This window comes from Phoca vitulina, unplaced genomic scaffold (assembly GCF_004348235.1).
Source record: "Phoca vitulina isolate PV1807 unplaced genomic scaffold, GSC_HSeal_1.0 scaffold15, whole genome shotgun sequence".
Classification (NCBI taxonomy): domain Eukaryota; kingdom Metazoa; phylum Chordata; class Mammalia; order Carnivora; family Phocidae; genus Phoca; species Phoca vitulina.
Genome location: NW_022589718.1, coordinates 13542773 through 13563803, shown reverse-complemented (window position 1 = coordinate 13563803; position 21031 = coordinate 13542773). Strand labels below are relative to the sequence as shown.

At 38.8% G+C, this 21031-nt stretch overlaps 1 protein-coding gene across 1 annotated transcript; it reads right to left on the bottom strand.

Moving 5' to 3' along the window:
* Positions 1-836: 836 nt before the first annotated feature.
* Positions 837-18820, bottom strand: SARAF (store-operated calcium entry associated regulatory factor). Its single transcript, XM_032413476.1, has 6 exons — positions 18535-18820; positions 10666-10844; positions 7917-8334; positions 5651-5780; positions 4870-5018; positions 837-3032 (listed from the first exon to the last, which is right to left on the bottom strand). The coding sequence occupies exons 1-6, from the start codon at positions 18635-18637 to the stop codon at positions 3007-3009; spliced, it is 1005 nt and encodes a 334-aa protein (XP_032269367.1). The 5' UTR covers positions 18638-18820; the 3' UTR covers positions 837-3006.
* Positions 18821-21031: the final 2211 nt, after the last annotated feature.

Here is a 21031-nt window from a genome sequence, read left to right as displayed (position 1 = left end):
TTTATGTGGAATTTAAGAAAGAAAACAGATGAACATACAGGAAGGGGGGTGGGGGAGGGAAGGAAAGAGAGAAACCAGCCATAAGCGACCTAAAGATAGAGAACAAACTGAGGGTTGATGGAGGGTGGTGGGATGGGCTACATGGGTGATGGGTATTAAAGAGGGCATTTGTTGTGATGAGCACTGGATGTTGTAAATGATGAATCACTGAATTCTACTCCAGAAACCAATATTGCACTGTATGTTAAATAAAATTTAAATAAAAATATAAAATGTTCTAAGTTATCATATGCATGGTCACCCAGAATCTTGCTTTTCATGTTATCAAAATGTGGTACTTTGTCTATCTCCACTGCCACGACACACCATGGACTACCAGCATCCTCTTTACCACTGGCCAACAGTCATCAGTGTCTTTTAATTTAATCAGATTAGAAAAAATAATCCAGAAAACCCAGAACCAGCCAACACATACCACAGCAATCATCCTGTTAATATGTCTCCCCAGGAAGTACCACCAGACACTCACCAATACCCCAGCTAGTCTCTGACTACTCTCTCACTGCTGGGGATAATCTCTTAACTGTCCTGAGGTCCTTGTGCCATGGTCTCCATAGACCTGGAGGGAACATCTGACAGAAATATTGGCAGAATTCAGTCACATGACCATGCCCTAGCTGCAAGGGGCAGGAAGAAGTAATATTTGGCCTCCTTCTCTAAAGAGCTCAGAGTCGTAAGAAAGATCTACACTTAAGAAATAATTACAGCGGAATGTACTAAGTACAACAGTAAAAGTGTGTACAATGTGTTATGGAAAAACAGTAGATAAACTTGAGCCAGTCTTGGAGGACAGGGGTCAGAATCCAAGAGATCAAGGAGCTTCAGAGAGAAGCATTCATGAAACTACAAAAACACACCTAACTGGTTAAATTACCAGCAATCCCATCCTAACATCTGAAGTTCTGCTGAACCCTCATGTGAGTAAAACTATAAAGGCCCCTCTCACCTCTCCTTTCTCCTTTTCATGCCCACCCAGCCAGGTCCATGAACCTCCCAACTTCAGGACCTAATTTCCCCTGGTGCCATCCCCTTTTGGGGGCCATCACCCCACTAATAAGACCCAGTTGTACTGTCCTTCTGAGTCTTAGATTTTGAAGATGATACCTCAGAATCTTTTCCACAAATAACAAGGAAATGTAAACATACAACAATAGAGGAGGAGCACCCTAGTGGAGGTTGGGGGCAGAGGATCTTGAGCCTTATGCGCCAGTTTCTTTCCCTTCCTTCCCTCCAGGCAGTCTTTCAAAGAGCCTCAAAGAACACCCCTAGTGCTCCTGAGAGTAATCTAAAGCCACCAGTTTAGTCAACTCTATATTCACTCATTATTTTCTTAAAATTCCAATGACCTGAAATAATGCATTCAAAAACAGAAATCGGACCTGAAACTAATGTTAACATTGTGTGGCAACTATACTTCAATTTAAAAAAAAAAAAAATCACTTCACTAAAAAAAGAACAGCAAATTTTATATGCAGATCACTATCACTGGCACGATCTACAGCAGTTTTAAATAAACAATTTTTTTTTTTACTTTGCTCTCCAAGTAAAACATACTCAGTTCAAGATTATCAACTCCTATAGCAAAAAGTAAATTAAAACCCAAAACACTAAGTAGATGGGGGAAAAGGCAATAAACTGGATTTTCTTTTATTCCATCTCCTTTTACTAAGGAGAAATGGGGTAAGGATTTAGTGCAACATATTAAAGAAAAACTCTTTCCTCTGTGACATAAATTTTCTACCAAGTTTTACTGATGAGAGAAAAGGGGAGCTGTGTTCACAATATTCCTTCAACTAGTCCCTAAACCACATTTTAAAGAATAAACAAAGGTTTGTTTTTAAATGATTCCTAAAAGGTAAAAATGAGACTCTCGGGTTGCAGAGCTTAACTAAGACAGATGGTGCAATCTTTGAGAGTTGGGAGGCTTGGAGATTTCATTATTTTTTTTTAAAAGCCATTTTTTAGCAGAGGCTTCCTTCCACACCATTTCTGAATTAGTTTTTTGAAAACAATTACCAAGAGACTGGTAGCTAAGGCAACTACCATGGGAAATTAGGGAGACAGAGCTTCTGCATGCACCCCTTTTCCTTTGGGAAAAAGGGTCAAAAAAGTAACACCAATTTGTGTCAAAGCTGGTAGAAAGAATAAGAATGAAACCCCTTGTTTTTATTTTTCCTGTCATTTTAACGTAAGACTGAAACAGATTGCTACAACAACACTGGAGATCCCACAGAGAACTGCATGCTTTTGCTAGTAAAACACCTTTGCTGAAGCATTTAAACCTTACTTAAGAAATGAATATGGAGGTTTCAAGCCATCTTTGTCAGCACAGAAATCATTCGCAACAACTTTCTAGATATTTTCTACCTTTTCCCAAAAAAGGTCATTCTCACTTAATTGAACCCCACTGCCACTGAAGGATTCAAAGCTCATGAGCTCAAAAGTGATCAGAACATACAGATAAGTATAATTGGTAGTCCAAAGCTTGGTTTAAATGTTTGAAGAACAGTAAACACAACACAGTAAATGCCAAATAGATTATTATCATTTTTATAAGGTAATGACTCATCAACTAAAACCACGTAAGATTGACATTTTCTGTACCCAGTGTCTAATGGTCATAAAGCCTTCATTCTTAATGACGTCATAGGTTTTAGAAATTAACGCATTTTCAGCTTTTCACAGTAATCATCACTTTCAGAAACTGTAAAACACAACTGCACATTACACTAACATACAATTCTCTACAGAAGCATTTTCTCATATATCAACTGTTAGTCTCAAGTAATAGAGCACAAAAAGCAATACAGGACCAAAAAAACCACACAGCTTTTACATATTCCCCAGTTGTTAGCAGGTAGCACTTTTTTTTTTTTTTTTAATTCACACCAGTACTTTAAAATCAGAAATTTTGCATCCAGTGTTTGACTTCAACTTTTTAGTGTCTTATCGTCTTCTGGTACCACCATATCCTAAAATGAGAAGAGTAAAATTTATATTGGCTTTTAAAGATGCACTGGCATTGCTTATAAAACTACAACAGGAACACGTTTATTGTTAACAAATGAATAAAGAGACACGAGGGAAGGAGGAAGACAGTGCTTGGCCACCCGCAACAGCCCTCCCCGTCACCCAGGCATCAAGTTGACTAGACGCAGACATGCTGCTTAGGAATCACTTGTAGTCAGGAAACCAAAGAACACGTGTTCTATGGTGGGGCCAACGTGGTACGGGCAATACTCAAAGACTGAGCCAAAAAGCAGAGAGGCCAATGGAGCCAGCCATGCCCTGCTACCGGTCGCAACTCCAGCGGCAACCAAACTACTGTAGGAGCAAGTTTCAGGCTTTCAATGGTAAATGTTACTCAGTCAACCTCCCCCTCCACACACACACACACACACACACACACACACGAAAATGCACTAATAGTTTACAAGATGACAAGTGTTCCCATCAGGTTTTCCTTTAGGTTATTCGGTAACGTTTAATGATTTTCTTCATTTAAGTCCCAAAGATTTCTAGTTGATATTTATGGGGTTTTTTACAATTTTTGTTTCCACTGAGAATGAGTTTTCCTGTTGTGTTATGTCCTACGTAGCTATATTTTTATATATCCTCCCAATCACTACCTCCCCTCTTCCTCCCAAAAAGTAACCACCTCCTTACATCTAACACCACAGGTTAGCTTTGCTTGTTTTTAAACATGCATATTTATAAAATATGAATGTTGTAATCGTATTTGTATATATTCCTTTGTGTCTGGCTTCTTTCTTTTCTTTTTATACTTGGTAGATCTACCCACATTATTGCATACAGCTGTTTATTCTCTCTCTCTGTTGCACAGCATTCCACTGTATGGCCATAACTCAATTTATTCATCTCGTTTACTACTGCTGGATATATGGTTTTTTCCAGTTGGAGGCTATTAGGAATAAAGATGCCATGAACGTTCTCATACTTATCTTTCAGTGTACAAGTATATGCATTTCTGTTGCTATATATCTTGAGAGTGAAATTGCTGGGTCTTGAGGATGTTTGTGCTTAATTTTAGTCGGTAATGCCAATCTTGCAAAGTGATCATGTCAATTTATATTCACACCAGTACTATGAGAAATTCACTCTTACACTTCAAAACATATTTATTTTTTTTTCAAAACATATTTAAACAAGTCTTCTGTCAATATCAAGAATTAACCTCTGTTCCATAACTTCCCCCTGCTGAAGATGACGAATCCAATCCACAGCAATCTATACTACTTCATTATCCATGTCCTCCCATCCTCTGCTAATTAGCTGGATGTTTTAAAACAAATAGCTTTTTAATTTTTTATATTATATCTTTGCTTTTTACAAAATTTCCTCTTAACAATAGCAATAAATATAACCACCATATTTTTGATAATTATTTAAAGTATGGATTTACTGAGTTATTTACTGAGTCTTACTGAATTTTAAAAGTTCAAACTTCTACCTAGAAAATTCCATTTTAAATAAGCTTAAAAGAAGCCTAGAGGTCACAGAATTAAACGTATGGTGAAACCAATGTTTAGGAAGGTTTAAGGTAAAACCCTGGTTAGTGGTAGAAGTGAGTCTAAACCAAATCCCTGTTTGATTTTTAAAGAATGTTGAGAAAAGAATGAATCTGAACTATATTTTAATCTGAGTTAATTATGCTATTAATATTTCTGATGGGTATGCCAAATAAAATTATGATTGCTAATATATAGTTAATAACTATCTTCTTAAGTTCCAAACCTATTTCTGTACTTCACTGCTACGTAATAGGAACTTCTATGCTTTCACTCTTACCTGATGCTGTTCTGGTTCTCGTCTCTGAGCTTGAATATGCCGAATAGCTACCTGAGGCTCCACGAAGGGGTGAGTAAGCACGACTATTCCATGTGCTAGAGTATGAAGGAGACGGGTAGTACCATGAGTCTGAAAAGGGTGTTGCTGCTCTATTAAAGACACAAAAGCATAACAGGCATTTTTCTTATGACTTTTAAATATGCTCCTATCCCTATGCTCTCAGAAAAAAAATACCTTTATCAAGTGTTTTTCCTCAGTGATCTGGTATAACATGAAATAAATACTGTTTTGTATTTCTGATATTGTATAGTCACTGCCATGGGGGGCAGAGTGACAGGAAGAAGAGACTCTTTCTTCCAGAACTCATACTCAGATAAAATCTAAAATTAAACTACCAATAATAAGAAGACATCCCAAAATCTGGCTCTAAGCCCTTTTCAGCCTTGCTTCTCTATCACTCTCCTACGAAACCAGACTGCTAACTGTTCCTCAAATGCCATGTTCTTTCCTGTCTTCTCATTTTCTCAGATGTTAAGTAAAGAGTCTTTTTCCTATCTCATGATCTCTATAAGGATGACACTGGAAGAAGAAACACAATGAAAGAAAACAACATATACAATATTGATGAAAGCCCATATAGCAGAGAATCTGATTTAATAGGGTAATGTCACCATAATTTATTTTCCTAACAACACCACATCCAATAAAACTGCAAAGCAAACAAAGAAGCCTCTAAAGAAATGTGGAATTAAAGGGCAAGGGAGATCAGTGCAAAGCCTACCTGTTACTGCCAAACAAATATCCTAATATTCCTCCAGTTCCCAAGCCAGTCCAGAACCCTGGTCCTGAATTGTCATATCCCTGTTGTCCTGTGAAAGCACTGCCGAAACCAGAAGCTGCACCGTGTGGTCCTAGAAATAAAAATGATTTATTATGTATCCTCACTTAAAACAGCCCACCAAACCAAAAATAATATGGCATTTCAATTACTTCATTTGTCCTATTTATTACTAATACTCAACCCTCGACTCATAAACAAGTTGTATTCAAAAAGTGTATACTAAAAAAAGCAGGGGGCAGGGGGGGCGCCTGGGTGGCTCAGTCGGCTGAGCGTCCCACTCTTGATTTTGGCCCAGGTCATGATCTCAGGGTTGTGGCATCGAGCCCCACGTCAGGCTCCCCGCTCAGCAGGGAGTCTGCTTCAAGCTCTCTCTCCCTCTCCCTCTGTTCCTCCACCCCCACCACACACTCTCTCTCTCTCTCTGAAATAAATAAATCTTTTTTAAAAAAGTGTATTCATAAAATACTGATTTATAACTAAGGAGCAGCTTTCCCACGGACATGAAAAAAGAGATATATTTTAGAAGGGGGGTTAATGTCCTCCTGTAAAGTCACATCTGCCCTGCTCAGGATCAGCTACTGGAAGATGACCCCCCCCCCGGGAGTTCCTTCTGTTGTATTATGAACATCTGTAAGAGCTTCAGGTGATAGCTGTATTTGAGTGTCTAATGGAGGAATCCAAGTGGAGGCAGCAGCCAAATATTTGTATCAACTGGGAAGTCAGATCTTTAAGAGACCAAAAAAGTATCTTCAGCTCAGAGGAAGTTGTTTTTTTTTAATTGATGTATAGCACACATAAAGGAAAGTGTGCTAATCTCACGTGAAACAACATAATAAATTTGTACATATGTACTCGTGCATGTAACCACTACGCACATCAATAAAACATTTCTAGCACCCCGGAAGGCTCCCTCATGACAATTCCCAATAGACACCCACCCACACCAGAGATAAGCATTACCCTGACTTCTCTCACTATACTTTAGTTTTACCCATTCCTGAACTTTGTATAAACATAATCACACACTAGGTACTCTTCCGTGTCCGGCACATCATTGTGTCTATGAGAGTCAACCCCCATTATTGCATTGTATCAGTTTTTGGGTTTGTTTTTTTAAACTGATCTATAGTATTCCATTGTGTGAAAAAAATCACAATTTGTCCCATTCTTATGTTTACGTACATTCTATTTCCAGTTTTTTCCTGTTATGAATAAAACTGTAAAAATGCTCTGTGCGTGTCTTTTTGTGTACAAATGCATGCACTTCTCGTAGGTATGTATTGAGGAACGGAACTGCTGGGTCATAGGGGAGGCGGTGCCAGTTTTCAAAGTGTTTTCTACTGTAACTCCTACCGTCAAGTTGCAGTTGACTACATCCTTACCCTTACCTGGTACTCTCCCTTTTTAATGGTAGCCGTTATGGTGGTTATATAGTGGTTAATAATGAACTCAGTGTGGTTTTAATTTGCATTTTCCTGAAAACTAATGATGCTAGGCACCTTTTCATACTGTTACTGGACATCTGGATATCTTCTATTATAAAAGGCTGTTCAAGTCTCTGTCCATTTTAAAAACTGGGTTGTGTGTCTTCCCTCAGATTTGTGGGAGAGTTCTTTATATATTCTAGGGCTCGCTTGGGCAGCACATACATATATATTCTAGATACATACCCTGTGTTGGAAATAACGTTTTACAAATATTTTCTCCCAGTCTGTGGCTTGCCTTTCCACTCTGTTAATGTGGTCTTTTGATGGCTAAACATTCTTAATTTAAATAAAGTCAAATTTATCCATCCGTTCTTTATGGCTGGAACTTTTTATAGTCTAAGTAATTTTTACCTACCGCATGATCATGACAAATATCTTCCTATGTTTTCTGGAAACCTGTTTTACCTTTTATGCTGAGATCTATAATATTTAATGAATAAATTTTTGTGTATGGTATGAGAGTTCAAGGTAAATGCTTATTACCAAATCTGATCAAGTTTTTCTGATTAAGGTGATTTATAATTTAATCATGCCACCTTCAAATAATAATCACAATTACCCTTACATAGAATAAGAGGTAAAGAAGTTGAAAAAGTAAAATATAAGATGAGAAGACAAATCTGCTTTGGTTTCCCAATCTGACCACATTCTATTTCAGAAACCAGCACAAGATTCACTACCTGGCATCTACCCTACTTATTGCCATTAGGGAAACATACCTGTGAATTCAGACTTAAAGCCTGCAGGAGGGGGTCCTGCTGAGTTGGTGAATCTCTGATAACGATGGGAATTTGGAGGATACTCAGAATATGGTGGAGGAGAATCTTGACCATCACTAAGGAACAATTTATAAACTCCAAAAGCAATAGCAAGTAGTACTACGATGGTAATCAATCCACTGATGCCACTAGAATCTGGGGAGTACAGCTTATTATAATAATCAGAGAAAGAGTTAAAGCCATGGTTTTTTCCAGACTCTCTCAATTTCTTCAGGCCAAGTTCTGTATAATCTAAGTTATACTCCAAGCCACAGGAACCTCTTAGTATATACTGGTCTTCAGAGGATTCATAGCCTTCACAGCTTACCACAGTTTTTCCAAATTTATACGCAATATCTAAATCGGTCTTACATTCCCACTGTGAAGAAAAATAGAAATACGCTATTAGAATCAAAAATTGTTTTTCATCTAATATGTACTATCTGGGCAGTCATAAAACTGCAAAATGAAGTCAGGGAATGATAAAATTCACAACAATGAGTACTTCTGTGTTGGGGGAAGGTAACCCAGGGACTTCAAAGCTAGGTACTAGGTACCTGAGTGTCTGTTTTATTACTATTCCTTATTCCTTACATACACATGTAAGCAAATCTTTTGTACATATTAAATATTCCACAATTGTAAATGTTAAGCAAAATTTGTAAATGTCAACTTTTTGCCACTCTTGTTCAAGATGTTTTAAAAATAAGAGGTTTTGGGGGGCACCGAGGTGGCAGAGTCAGTTAAGCGACCGACTCTCGGTTCCGGCTCAGGTCGTGATGTCGGGGTGGTGAGATGGAGCCCCGCCACAGGCTCCACACTCGGCACAGAGTCCGCCTAAGAGTCTCTCCCGCTCCCTCTGCCCAACCACCCATCCCCCATGACAGCATGTGCTCACTCTTTCTCTCTCTAAAATAAATAAATCTTTTAAAAATAAATAATAAAAATAGAGTTGGTTTTTTTTTAAGCTAAGGCTCAAACATCAGCATCATACAGGAGTATCTGGTAACTACATATAGCATCAGAGATAGTATAACCTTCTGAGAAAAACTTTCTGCACAAATTTTATAATACTATGGACTGACTTTCCAAGGGTCCAATCCTCTAAGTAATTCTCTTAAAAAAATTTTTAAAGTAATCTCTACACCCAGCATGGGGCCTGAACTCACAACCCCAAGATCAAGAATCACATATTCCACTGACTGAGCCAGCCAGGCGCCCCATCTCTTAAAAAATTTTTTGAAGATATTTAGAAAAATGCAAAAAGAATTCACGCTAGCCTCAAAAATTTCCACCTTAAAAAAAAAGTCCACTCCCCCCACCTACACATGCTCTCTCGCTCTTGCTCTCCCAAATAAATAAAATAAAATCTTTTTTTAAAAAGTCTGAGTTTAAATTTCATAACTATATTTTGAGCAAAATAGGTAATATGCTTCTTTAACAGCATTTAAAGAGACACAAGCTAAAATAGATCTGATTTGTTCTTCTGCGTTTCTGTAAGTTTTTGGCCAAATTATCTTCCTCTCCCAAATTTCAGATATGTTATTTTATTTTTTATAACAGCTTTATTGAAATATGATTCACTGACCATACATTCACCCATTTTGATGGTTTTTAGTATATTCACAGTTGTGCAACCATCACCACAATCAATTTTAGCATATTTTCATCACCCCAAAAAGAAATCTCATATCCATTAGCAGTCATTCACTTCCTCCCAAATCTCCCAGCCCTGGGCAACTACCAATCTGCCTTTATGGATTTCCCTATCCTGAACATTTCATACAACATGTGACTGACTTCTTTGACTTAGCATAATGTTTTCACACATGTTGTAGCATGTATCTGTTCTTCATTCTTTTTTATAGCGAAATAATATTCCATTGTATGGATATACCACATTTTGTTTATTCATTCATCAATAATAGACATTTAGGATGTTTCTACTTTTTGGCTATTATGAATAATGCTGCTACAAACATTTATGTACAAATTTTTGTGTGGACATATATTTTTAATTCTCCTGGGTATAGACCTAGTAGTGGAATGACTGGGGCATATAGTAACTCTATGTTTAACCTTTTGAGGAACAGCCAGGCAGTTTTCCAAAGCAGCTGCACCATTTTACATTTCCTAACAGCCTATGATTCCTGATCACGTTAACATTATTTCTCAAGCGCAGGTTGGTATTCTTTGAGGAGTGACAGTAAAATGACAACGAGAAGAGAACCTCTACCCCTACCCTCAAGTATATAAAGTTTTGAAATTTTACTAATGTGTTAGAAGAAAATAACAGTGAATATTTCCAGGCCTTATTTTTATTTATTTATTTTTAAAGATTTTATTTATTTATTTGACAGAGAGAGCAGGAGAGCATAGGCAGCAGGAGAGGCAGAGGGAGAGGTAGAAGCAGGCCCCCCACTGAGCAGGGAGCCCAATGTGGGGCTCGATCCCAGGACCCTGGGATCATGATCTGAGCTGAAGGCAGATGCTTAACCAACTGAGCCACCCAGCACCCCTATTTCCAGGCTTTAAAATCAGCTCATTTCTTTTGGAGGATGTTCTTCCAGAAAATGAATAACTGATTTATATTTATATATTTAACTTGAGATTTTCTATATGTCTTTCCAAAAATACTGAATAATATCCCAATAAACACTTTATTGAATAAAAATTCCAGTTAGACTGTCATCAACATAATGAATATTACCTGTACATCATAACCATCCCAACCTTTGTTCTGACATTGTATGACTTTTGGGGTATAAGAATCACAACCAGCTGTGCCTCCAACACATTTCAATTGTGGGATCGGATCCAGCCTACGAGAGGTGGTATAGCGGTCATGGTAGAGGGTAAGAGCTTTTACATCCCGCAACAATATTCTGTCTAAAACAAGAACACAGATGAACAGGTAGTAAATATATTGTCAAACAGAGTCATCCTAATAAAACTCTTGTCATAGAAAATACTTTCAAAAGTAAGTGGATGTAGAATTCTATATTGTCACTCAAGCAAGAGAGTAGATTTTTCAGACATCTGAAAGGTTTCAAAATATTTACCTCCCAGGTATCAATTCTCAGTAAGATAAAGAAGGATATTCACAAGAGAAAAACATAAAAACCAGAGGCCTAAAGAAAGAGTAGTGGCATACAGAGGGACAAAGTTAATCCCAAAGAGAATGGTAAGTGAAGATAGCAGGATGATAACCATGGGTCAGGCAGAGGGTAACAAGTCCACACTGCAAGCGTACTGCTCAAAAGGGCTACCAGCAAAATTCCCTGCTGTTACCTTACCTTACCTTTTTTAAACCTAAGGACAGAATGTCCAGGTGACCCTGGCTTTGGTTTTTATCTGTATTTGGTCTGTCTTGACCTTGAGCTGATGGAAGTTCCTCCTCTTCCCCCCATGTCCTGCTACCTGGGATCAGCTGAGGACACTCATGTCACCCCATCGTTTTATTCTTCTTTAAACTATTCATGTATGTTTATGATATATTTCATGATTTTTTTAAATAGTGAAACCCACTGTTCCTCCAATTTCACATTTCTGTAATAACCCAAATTAACGACCTGGTAAGTACCTTTTTCTTGCTTACCCAGACACAGATACAGGAGTTGTTTTGGGTTTTGTTAATCTGTGGTTATAAAAACTGAATATACAGTCCACATTATTCTTCACATGGTTTTTCTACTTAATTATACATCATAGACATTCCCTCATATCAGCAGATACAGATCATATTTATACTTATTTACCAAAAAAAGAACTTAATAAATGTGACTAAGCTGAGATTTATCAGCCACACTCACCAGAATGCAATAAAACTAGAAATATAACATCAAACGTATAATAATATATAAAATCAGTAATGGAAAGACAGCTGAAAACCAGTAACAACAAAGAAAGTAAATGTGGACTACATATATCAAAATATATTATTAAACCTATAGTAGTATAAACAGTGTAATATTGGCAGAGGATTAGAAAAATTGATCATCATACACCATGTACAAAAATTAATCCATGATGGCTAAAAACTTACCATAAAACATACAACAAATAAAAAATACTAGAAGAAAGCACAACAGAATGTTTATAATCCTGGTATGGAGAATTCTTAAGATACCAAAAGAAAAAGACTGACCAGCAAGATAAAGACTGTAATTGATCAAATTATGTTCAATCTATGAATCAGAGTCTATAATGATACTCAAAGAGAATGCCAAAAACTCATTTGTCACTAAAAGTTGCTACCTACCTCCTTACTCCGAAAATTGGTAATTAAAGATTAAAAATTAAATTTATATTCTGACTTTCCACCAGGAACTGTAATCTGAAATAGCCTCAGGTGATAATGGAAATCTCAACTTTACTGAAGAATGACAGCTAATAAATGCAGAAGAAATGACAGAATTAGAAAAAAATCATCATTTCATAATGCCCAAAGAAACCGATGCAGACAAGGATTTACTGGTTTTAAAATCATTAAGAGACTGGATATTGGTATGGTGCCAACTAACATTACACAGAGTGCTTTCTGGAAAAATGTAACTTCACAAGGGTTATAAAGCCACTTTTAATCTACTAGTTAATCTTAACATCAATAATGGTAGAACAAATCTACATCTACTATGATGTAATCCCCAAAAGTATTTAACATGAATTTTATCAAACCTTTGGACTTAACATCCAGTCTACGAGAAAAACAGGGAAGAAAAAAAGCAAGCTAAAACACCATGAGAAAACAGAATCCAGAAGGTAGGATACTCTAAAGGACAACAGGCCCAAACCCTTCAGCAAAGCAGTAGCATAAATAAAGGACTCTTTGTTCTACATTTAAGAAGACTTAAGGGAGAATACAATCAGATGGGATGCACAGACCTGGATTTGGTCGGGTTTTGAACCAACTAGTTTAGACATTTCAGGCATAATTGTGATATCTGAATATGGAATGGATAATTAGTTGATATTAAGAAATTAAGATTAATTTTGTCAGGGGTAATGTTATTTTTACCTTGTGGGTAAAAGTTCCTTTTTAAAAAAGGAAGGGGGGCATATTGAAGGATTTAATGATGGCCTGTCATGATGCCTAAAATTACATTGACATATTTCAACCCTAAATACAGAGTTGAAAGAAAACAGGAATATGTAAAGATTGATAACTTTCCACCAAAATTTAAAATATCTTTCCCAGAATTCCTCTGGTAGACTGACTAGAATGACTTAGGATCCAGTAATTCTAGTAAAATGAGTATTTGGCTTTCCCAGTATCTACATGGAGGTAGACAAGGAGAAGAAGGTAGACGACGGCTTCTGAGTAATCCTCCAGCAGTATCTGTCACATGTGGTACCAACAGAAGAAATAACATTTTATTCAGAGTTTCTGGACCTACAAAATCCAAGAGAACTTCCCAAAAGACAACCATGGCATAATAAGAGAATTTGATAAAACAGCTAGATATTTTATCAATTACCAAAGGTCAACAGTTTTTTCTATACCTGTATCCAATTAAAAATGAAAATAGGAAGCCTATCTCAAATTAGTGCCAAACTACATAAAACATAAAAACATACATAAAATATCTGGAAATAAACTTAGGATCAATATGTGATCTATATTTTAAAAATACGTATATAATAAGATCTAAATAAATGTAATGCACTTCCCACCAGGAACCAAATTGGGATTTTTGGAACCAGGAAGAAATTATGTTAAAGGTCCTGTGGAAAAACTAATGTCTATAAATAGCCAAAAATTTTTTGAAAAAGAATTGCTTTACCAGACAATAAAACTTACCATAAAATAACTATAATGAAGATAGTATGGAATTAGAACAGAAATAGGCAAAGGGGGAGGGGATGGAGTAATTGGGTGATGGGCATTAAGGAGGTCACTTGATGTAACGAGCACTGGATGTTATATGCAACTCTTGAATCACTAAATTCTACCCCTGAAACTAATAATATACTATATGTTAACTAACTTGAATTTAATCTTTTTTAATTAAAAAAAAATAGGCAAGGGAACTATGAAACAAAAGAAAGCCCAGAATAAATCCAGATATATGTAGGAATCCAATAGAAGATAAAGTGGACTTTTTGGGGCACCTGGGTGGCTCAATCAGATGAGTATCTGACTCTTAATTTTAGCTTAGGTCATGATCTCTGGGTGGTGGGATCAAGCCCCTCGCTGGGCTCCCGAGTGGGGCTCCACGCTCAGCTGGAGTCAGCCTGAGATTCTCTCTCTCTCCCTCTTCCTCTGCCCCTTCCCCTGCTTGTGCTTGTGTGCACACCCGCACTATCTCTCAAATAAGTAAAAAAAAAAAAAACGTAAGGGGCGCCTGGGTGGCTCAGTCGTTAAGAGTCTGCCTTCAGCTCAGGTCACGATCCCGGGGTCCTGGGATTGAGCCCCGCATCGGGCTCCCTGCTCGGTGGGAAGCCTGCTTCTCCCTCTCCCAATCCCCCTGCTTGTGTTCCCTCTCTCGCTGTGTCTCTCTCTGTCAAATAAATAAATAAAAATATTTTTAAAAAATAAATAAATAAAAAACTTAAAAAAGAAAAGATAAAGTGGACTTTTTAATTTAGAAAAAAAAAAGAGTGCCTTCTTTAATACATGACACCAACATAATTGACTATGCAGCTAGAAGAAAATCCACAGCAATATAAAAACTTAATTCCACATGGGCTGAAGACCTAAAATTTCCAAAAACTATATTAAAATAAAATATGGTATATTAACCCCAAACGACCACCTCATACATAAAAAACTGTAACAATGAAAATATTGAAAGGTTTAAAGTCATAAGGTATTATTAAACTAAGTAACAGGAATAATAATAACTTGAAATTATTGTAGCAGGGTTGAGATAATGCAAAGAACACTGAACTAAATTCCCATCACCAACTTGCTATATGACTTTGGCCAAGTCACTTAATTTATCTGCATAGAAGTTTCCTCACTTGTAAAATTAAGAAGATAATATCAACTTTAAAACTGGTCATGAAGCTTTGATTTATCAACCTTAAAATAGGTTGTGAGGTTTAGGTATGATTTACTAGAACTGTCCTGCAGAGTACTTGACACATAATAAATGATCAAGTACAATATATATTACTGAGAATGTTGAAGGAGCTATATACACACTGGGTTTCATTAACATAACCCTACAGCACTTTTCTTCCCTAGATCTCCTAAAGGTCGCTGTTTTGTGGCCTTAAAAATTCCTATGTTGAAGCCCTAATCCCAATGTCAGTATATCTGGAGGCAAGGACTTTGGGAAGTGATTAGTTTTAGATGAGGGCTTGAGGATGAAGCCCCTATGATAGCATTAGACCTTTATAAGAAGAGGAAAAGACCAGAGCCTTCTCTTTCTCTGCCATGTGAGGACATAACAAGACAATCATCTGCAAATGAGGAAGAGGGTCCTCACCTGACAACAAACATGCTAGCACCCTGATCTTGGACTTCCCAGCCTCCAGAATATGAGAAATAAATGCTTGTTGTTTAAGCCAACCAATCATGGTATTTTGTGGGCACCTGGGTGACTCAGCTGGTTAGGCGACTGCCTTGGGCTCAGGTCATGATCCTGGAGTCCCAGGATTGAGTCCTGCATCAGGCTCCCTGCTCAGCAGGGAGTCTGCTTCTCCCTCCGACCCTCCCCCCTCTCAGGCTCTCTCTCTCATTCTCTCTCTCTCAAATAAATAAAATCTTTAAAAAAAAAAACAAAACAAAACATGGTATTTTGTTATTGCAGCCCAAAGTGAGACGAGGTCTAAGAACAAAGTGCTCATACCCATCCACCACTAGTTGTATCAGTCAAGGATCACAGGGAGCTCCCATAAGTCCAGACTCACAAATGGAAATCCATTTACAGGTCTCAAACTTAAGATGAACAAAACCAAACATGCTTCTCTCACAATCTTCCACATCTCTCAGGTAATGGTCACTCCACACTTCTAGTCACTCAGGCCAAAAACCTTGGATCACCTTTGTCCTCTCCTCTCACCCCTACATCTAATCCATCAGAATAGCATGTCAGCTCCACCTTCTAAACAGGTGAGAATCCAATCACTCTCACCAACTCCACTGCTTCTCCGCTGGCCACACCATCCCTACTCTTGGAACTCACTGTACCAGCAGCCTCTTCACTGGCCTCCCTGCTTCCCCGGACCTCCTACAGTCTGTTCTCCACAGAGAGGACAGAATGAGCCTTTAAAATGCAAGTCATGGTTATCCCTCCTCGACCCTCAGGTTTCTGATCAAATGTCACCTTAACAGTGACTTCTTCCCTGACCAATGTATATTTTGAAAGTTCCACTTCTACCTGCACACCCTGTCTTCCTTCCCCTGCGTTATCATTGCCCATACCACTTTTCATGATATGACATGCTACTTACCAATTTGTGTATTGTTTATTTCTCCTCAATAGATGTGAACTCTCTGGGGGCAAAATGCTCACTTTTGTTCACTGCTATATTGCCAACACCCAGAAAAGTGACTTAAATATAAAATAATTCCATAAAGAATTTTGAAAAGTCCGGTAATCTCTTTAGAACTGGTACAATTTTTTTCCAGACAAGTTATCACTCTATGTTAGCTAAAGACAAAGTGCATCCAAAGTAAAAAAAAAACTAGGGAGTGATTATTGTTTTATTACAAGGCTTGATAAAACTTGACCCAATAAAACTTTTATAGAACAGTTCCTCAAAGTAAATTTAAGGTAAAGTAGAATTTATAAAAATCGATTGTGTTTACTCTACAAAATATTTTGGTGCTTTTTGTTCCAGAACAATAGTTTATACATTAGATAGACTAAGAGCTACCAAGAAGTGGTTCACCATTCATTTAAATTTGGTTCCTTTTTTTAATTTCCCTGACTCTTCATCTGTAAACTTCCTTTTTTTTTTTTTTTTTTATTAAGAATTGAGGGTTCGGGGCACCTGGGTAGCTCAGTTGGTTAAGCATAGGACTCTTGATTTCAGCTCAGGTCATGATCTCATGGTGGTGGGATAAAGCCTCAGGCTGGGCTCGCCGCTCAGCCGGAGTCAGCTTGAGATTCTCTCCCTCTCTCTCCCTTCGCTCCTCCCCCTGCACATGCGTTCACCCCAGCACACACGCACACTCTCTCTCTCAAATAAATAAGTCTTCAAAAAAAAAAAAAAAAAAGAGAATTGATGGTTCAACTGTTTCAGTCCTGTTTTTAAATTATAATTCTGATCAAAATGTCCTCTTTATATACAACTTTCTAGGAATACATAAATAAATGGACATTTAAAGCCAACCTGTCTTTTATTACTAATAAAACATCCACATCAAATCAGTTACTCAAAGCCAAGTATTTGCAAACAGCACCTTCTCTCTCATTTCAGCGTTTAGGAATAAAATAGGATATTACAGAAGTAAATCTCTTGCTTAAGAAACATGGGCATTTCCTATCACCCAAGTCACAAATGCAATGTTGATACCTTTCATGCTTTAACATCTTCATTCTCCAAACAAAAAATGTTCTAACTATTTAAAAGTCATTTCTTGGGGCGCCTGGGTGGCTCAGTCGTTAAGCGTCTGCCTTCGGCTCAGGTCATGATCCCAGGGTCCTGGGATCGAGCCCCGTATCAGGCTCCCTGCTCTGTGGGAAGCCTGCTTCTCCCTCTCTCTCTCCCTCTCCCCCTGCTTGTGTTCCCTCTCTCACTGTGTCTCTGTCAAATAAATAAAATCTTAAAAAAAAAAAATTAAAAATAAATAAATAAATAAAAGTCATTTCTTACATCACTCCAATTTAACAACATGCATCATTAAATGGAAACCTGTATGTTTGTGTATATATACACATATTAATTACACGGAATATTATTTATCCCATAAAAATTCTTCAGAATATTCTAATAACATAGTAATAAAAAAAAATCTCTTCTCCAGAAATCACTTATCATGTATCATCGCACACAAAAAAATAACAATAAAATGTTTTTTAAATTCTAGTGTGCGGTGAAAAAGAAGAAAAGCTGACGTAACGAGATGAACTTCACTGTAGTGGTCAGAATAAGAAGCATGGGTTCTGCTCATGTAAGTAGTACAGTCTACGACTCTGCTAACCTACCTACAAGGTTTACATCGCTGCCCACTAAGTGTGACTCACAGACTGCCGGTGCTGTGGCAACTGTCAGCTATAGCAACAGGCAGCCATGACAACAGGCAGGGAAGATGACTTCAGACAGTCATGACAACAAAGCAAGAGGAGCAGGTGAGAGCCGAGCTTTCCAGTTATTCTTAGGGATGAGGATTGTAGTCCGAGAAAGGAGAAGGTAGACAAATTCTGGGAGTCCAGGGAAGGGAGAAAGGGGACCGTAAGAATACAGAGTCGTCCCGCCCCGCCGACTTCCCAACAGTCCCCACTTGTCCCGTAGGACGTCTGAGAAGAGCAAAAGGAACAGGCAGGACGCAGGTGAAGAGGGAAGAAGATGGAAATGAGAAATCAGCGCTGAAAGGCCCAAGCGGAGGCGAACGGAAATGTCGCCCGCTGGGCCTCTGAGCGCTAGCTGTACGCGACAGAAAGGGACGGGTGACGACAGCACTCACCAGGGTCTTCCCAGCCGAGGGCAGGGCCCGCGATCAGCAGAAGCAAAAGGAGGCTGAGAAGGGGGCAGCGTCCAGCAGCTTCCGGCCCACCGGCTGCGGCCATGGCTCTGGGTGAGCGGGCGGTTGCCAGGCGGCTGCCAGGCCGGAATCCTCTTGCGGAAATCTGTCCGCGCGCGGCCGCACCGCAACGCCAGGAGCTCAGGCCGCGGCGCAGGGATGTCCGCCCGCAGCGCCGCAGCGAAGGTCCGTGCGCGAGTGTTACGTCATTGTCACTGCGTCGCGCGGGAGAACACGAGTGGACACTGCAGGCCCCGCCCCTGGGGCCTAGAGCGCCTGGGGGCGTGGCCAAGGGCAGGACGCTTCCGCTGGGGGCGGATCCATGAGCGGGGCGCAGGGTGCTGGGGCTGGGAGCGAAATGACGCAACCCTGTTGCGTTTGGTCTGCGGCTCAGAAAGCGAAGGGACAAGGGTTAGAGAGATTGAAACCAACGTAAAATCTAAGAAATGTACTTGGGTTATGTATTTCCGAAACCTCCGTAACCTTTCTGAGGAAAGTGTGCATTATAAAACTTTCTGTCTTCAGCACCTAACATAGAGCCTGGTACATGATTCGTGTTCCACTATTGTTTGCTAAGAAGATTTGGGTGAAAGGTAGCAAGGGAATATGTCGTCTGGTTTCAGAAGTTCAGAGCCTTTATATTTCCTTGTACGTGGAGGCAGTAAGAACTTACAAAATATCAGGAGAAGAAACTACTACTTAACCAGTCAGAGAAAACAGTTCTAAGAGTGCACGAGCATTACCTTTGAGGCCTGACGGCCCTGGGTTTCTCTCATTCATTCATTCATTCATTCATTCAACAAATGCAGGTTGAATGCCTAATACGTGTCAGGCGCTGCTTTAGGCATGGAAGATACAGACAAATTCCCGGTACTCGTGGACCTTACACTAAAGCCGGATAGGAAAAACAACATTAAATAATTAGTAAGCAAAGATAATAGGCAGTGATAAATGCATTGATGAAAATAAAACACGGTGTTACAAATAGAGACTGGGAGGCAACTTCAGGGAGGCATTTCCTTGCTGAGGAAGTGATTTTGAAGTTTGAGACCTGAATGAGAAAGAACCAGCCATACAACAGTCCGGGGAAGATCCTCCACAGCTTGGGGAACAGTGGGTGCACAAGCCGTTGCCATGTGTTTTGAGGAACAATCATTCATCGATTCAGCCAATAACTTTACATATCGAGCATCCACCAGTACCTAACAGTACCTGCCAGGCACTGTTCTAGGCACTGGGGATACAGTAGTGAATAAAACAAAATTAAGGGGTTGGGAGAGGCAAACAAGTCCAATACAACTGAAGCAAAGTAATTTAGGGGAAGAGCGGAACAAGAGGAAGCTGAGCAGTGGGGGCTTGGAGTGGGACCAATCAAGATTGTAAGAAAGATAATAGAAAATTCTGTTCTCAACATGTTAAGTTCGCAGTGACTATTAAGCATCCAGATAGACATGTCAAACAGACACTTGGATGTGTAAGTCTGTATTTCAAAGTTAAGGTAAACTTGGTTGATGTTATCAAAATGAAGATGGTATTTAATGCCACAGAAAAAGGTACAATGCATAGGAAGAGAATTTAGATATGGCAAAGAAGGAGGCCCAGGACTAAACTAAGAGAACACTATTATTTGAATTCTGGGCAGAAGAAGATCCTAGAAAGAGTCTGAAAAGTAACCTCTGGCGAGGTCTGAGGAAAGCCAGGAAGGAAGCAATATGGTAGTTGAGAGAAAGACAATGGTCCACAGTGTCCACTGTTGTTGAAAGGTTGAATCCAAAAGCCACCTTTGGATTTTGCAATGTAGAGGGCATTAATTACCTTAACAAGAGAACTGCTGTTATTTGAGATCACATCATTTGCCATGTATAGTTCTGGATAGTGGTGAATACAACACTAAAGGTTATCCTAACTTACATTCTGGAGGGAGAGACAGCCAACAAATAATATAGTTCAGATAAATAATAAGCACATTCAAGAACAAAAGAGAGTAATACACACACACACAAAACCAGATTCTTAAATACAGAGAACAAACTGATGGTTGCCAGAGGGGAGGTCACTAGGGGGATGGGTGAAATAAAGGGGATTGAGGGGTTTCCATTTATAAAATAAATAAGTCACAGAGATGAAAAGTACAGCATAGGGAATATAGTCAATATTGTAATAATGTTGTTTGGTGGCAGAGAGTCACTACATTCATCATGGTGAGCACTGACTAACGTATAGAATTGTTGAATCAATATGTTGTATGTCTGAAACTAATACAACACTGTATGTTAATTATGTTTCAATTTTTAAAGATCTCATTTATTTATGAAAGAGAGGGTGGGATGGTGATGGGGGGTGGGGGGGGTGGGGAGAAGCAGAGGGAGAGCCCATGCAGGGGGCTCTGTCCCATGACCCCAAGATCATGACCTGAGCCAAAACCAAGAGTCGGTCACTT

Coding starts and splice junctions, on each gene's coding strand:
- SARAF (XM_032413476.1), bottom strand. CDS start 18,637: ATGGCCGCAGCCGGTGGGCCGGAAGCTGCTGGACGCTGCCCCCTTCTC. Junction 10,845..18,534: donor CCTCGGCTGGGAAGACCCTG/GTGAGTGCTGTC, acceptor TTCTTGTTTTAG/ACAGAATATTGTTGCGGGAT. Junction 5,781..7,916: donor CTTTAAGTCTGAATTCACAG/GTATGTTTCCCT, acceptor TTTTATTTCTAG/GACCACACGGTGCAGCTTCT.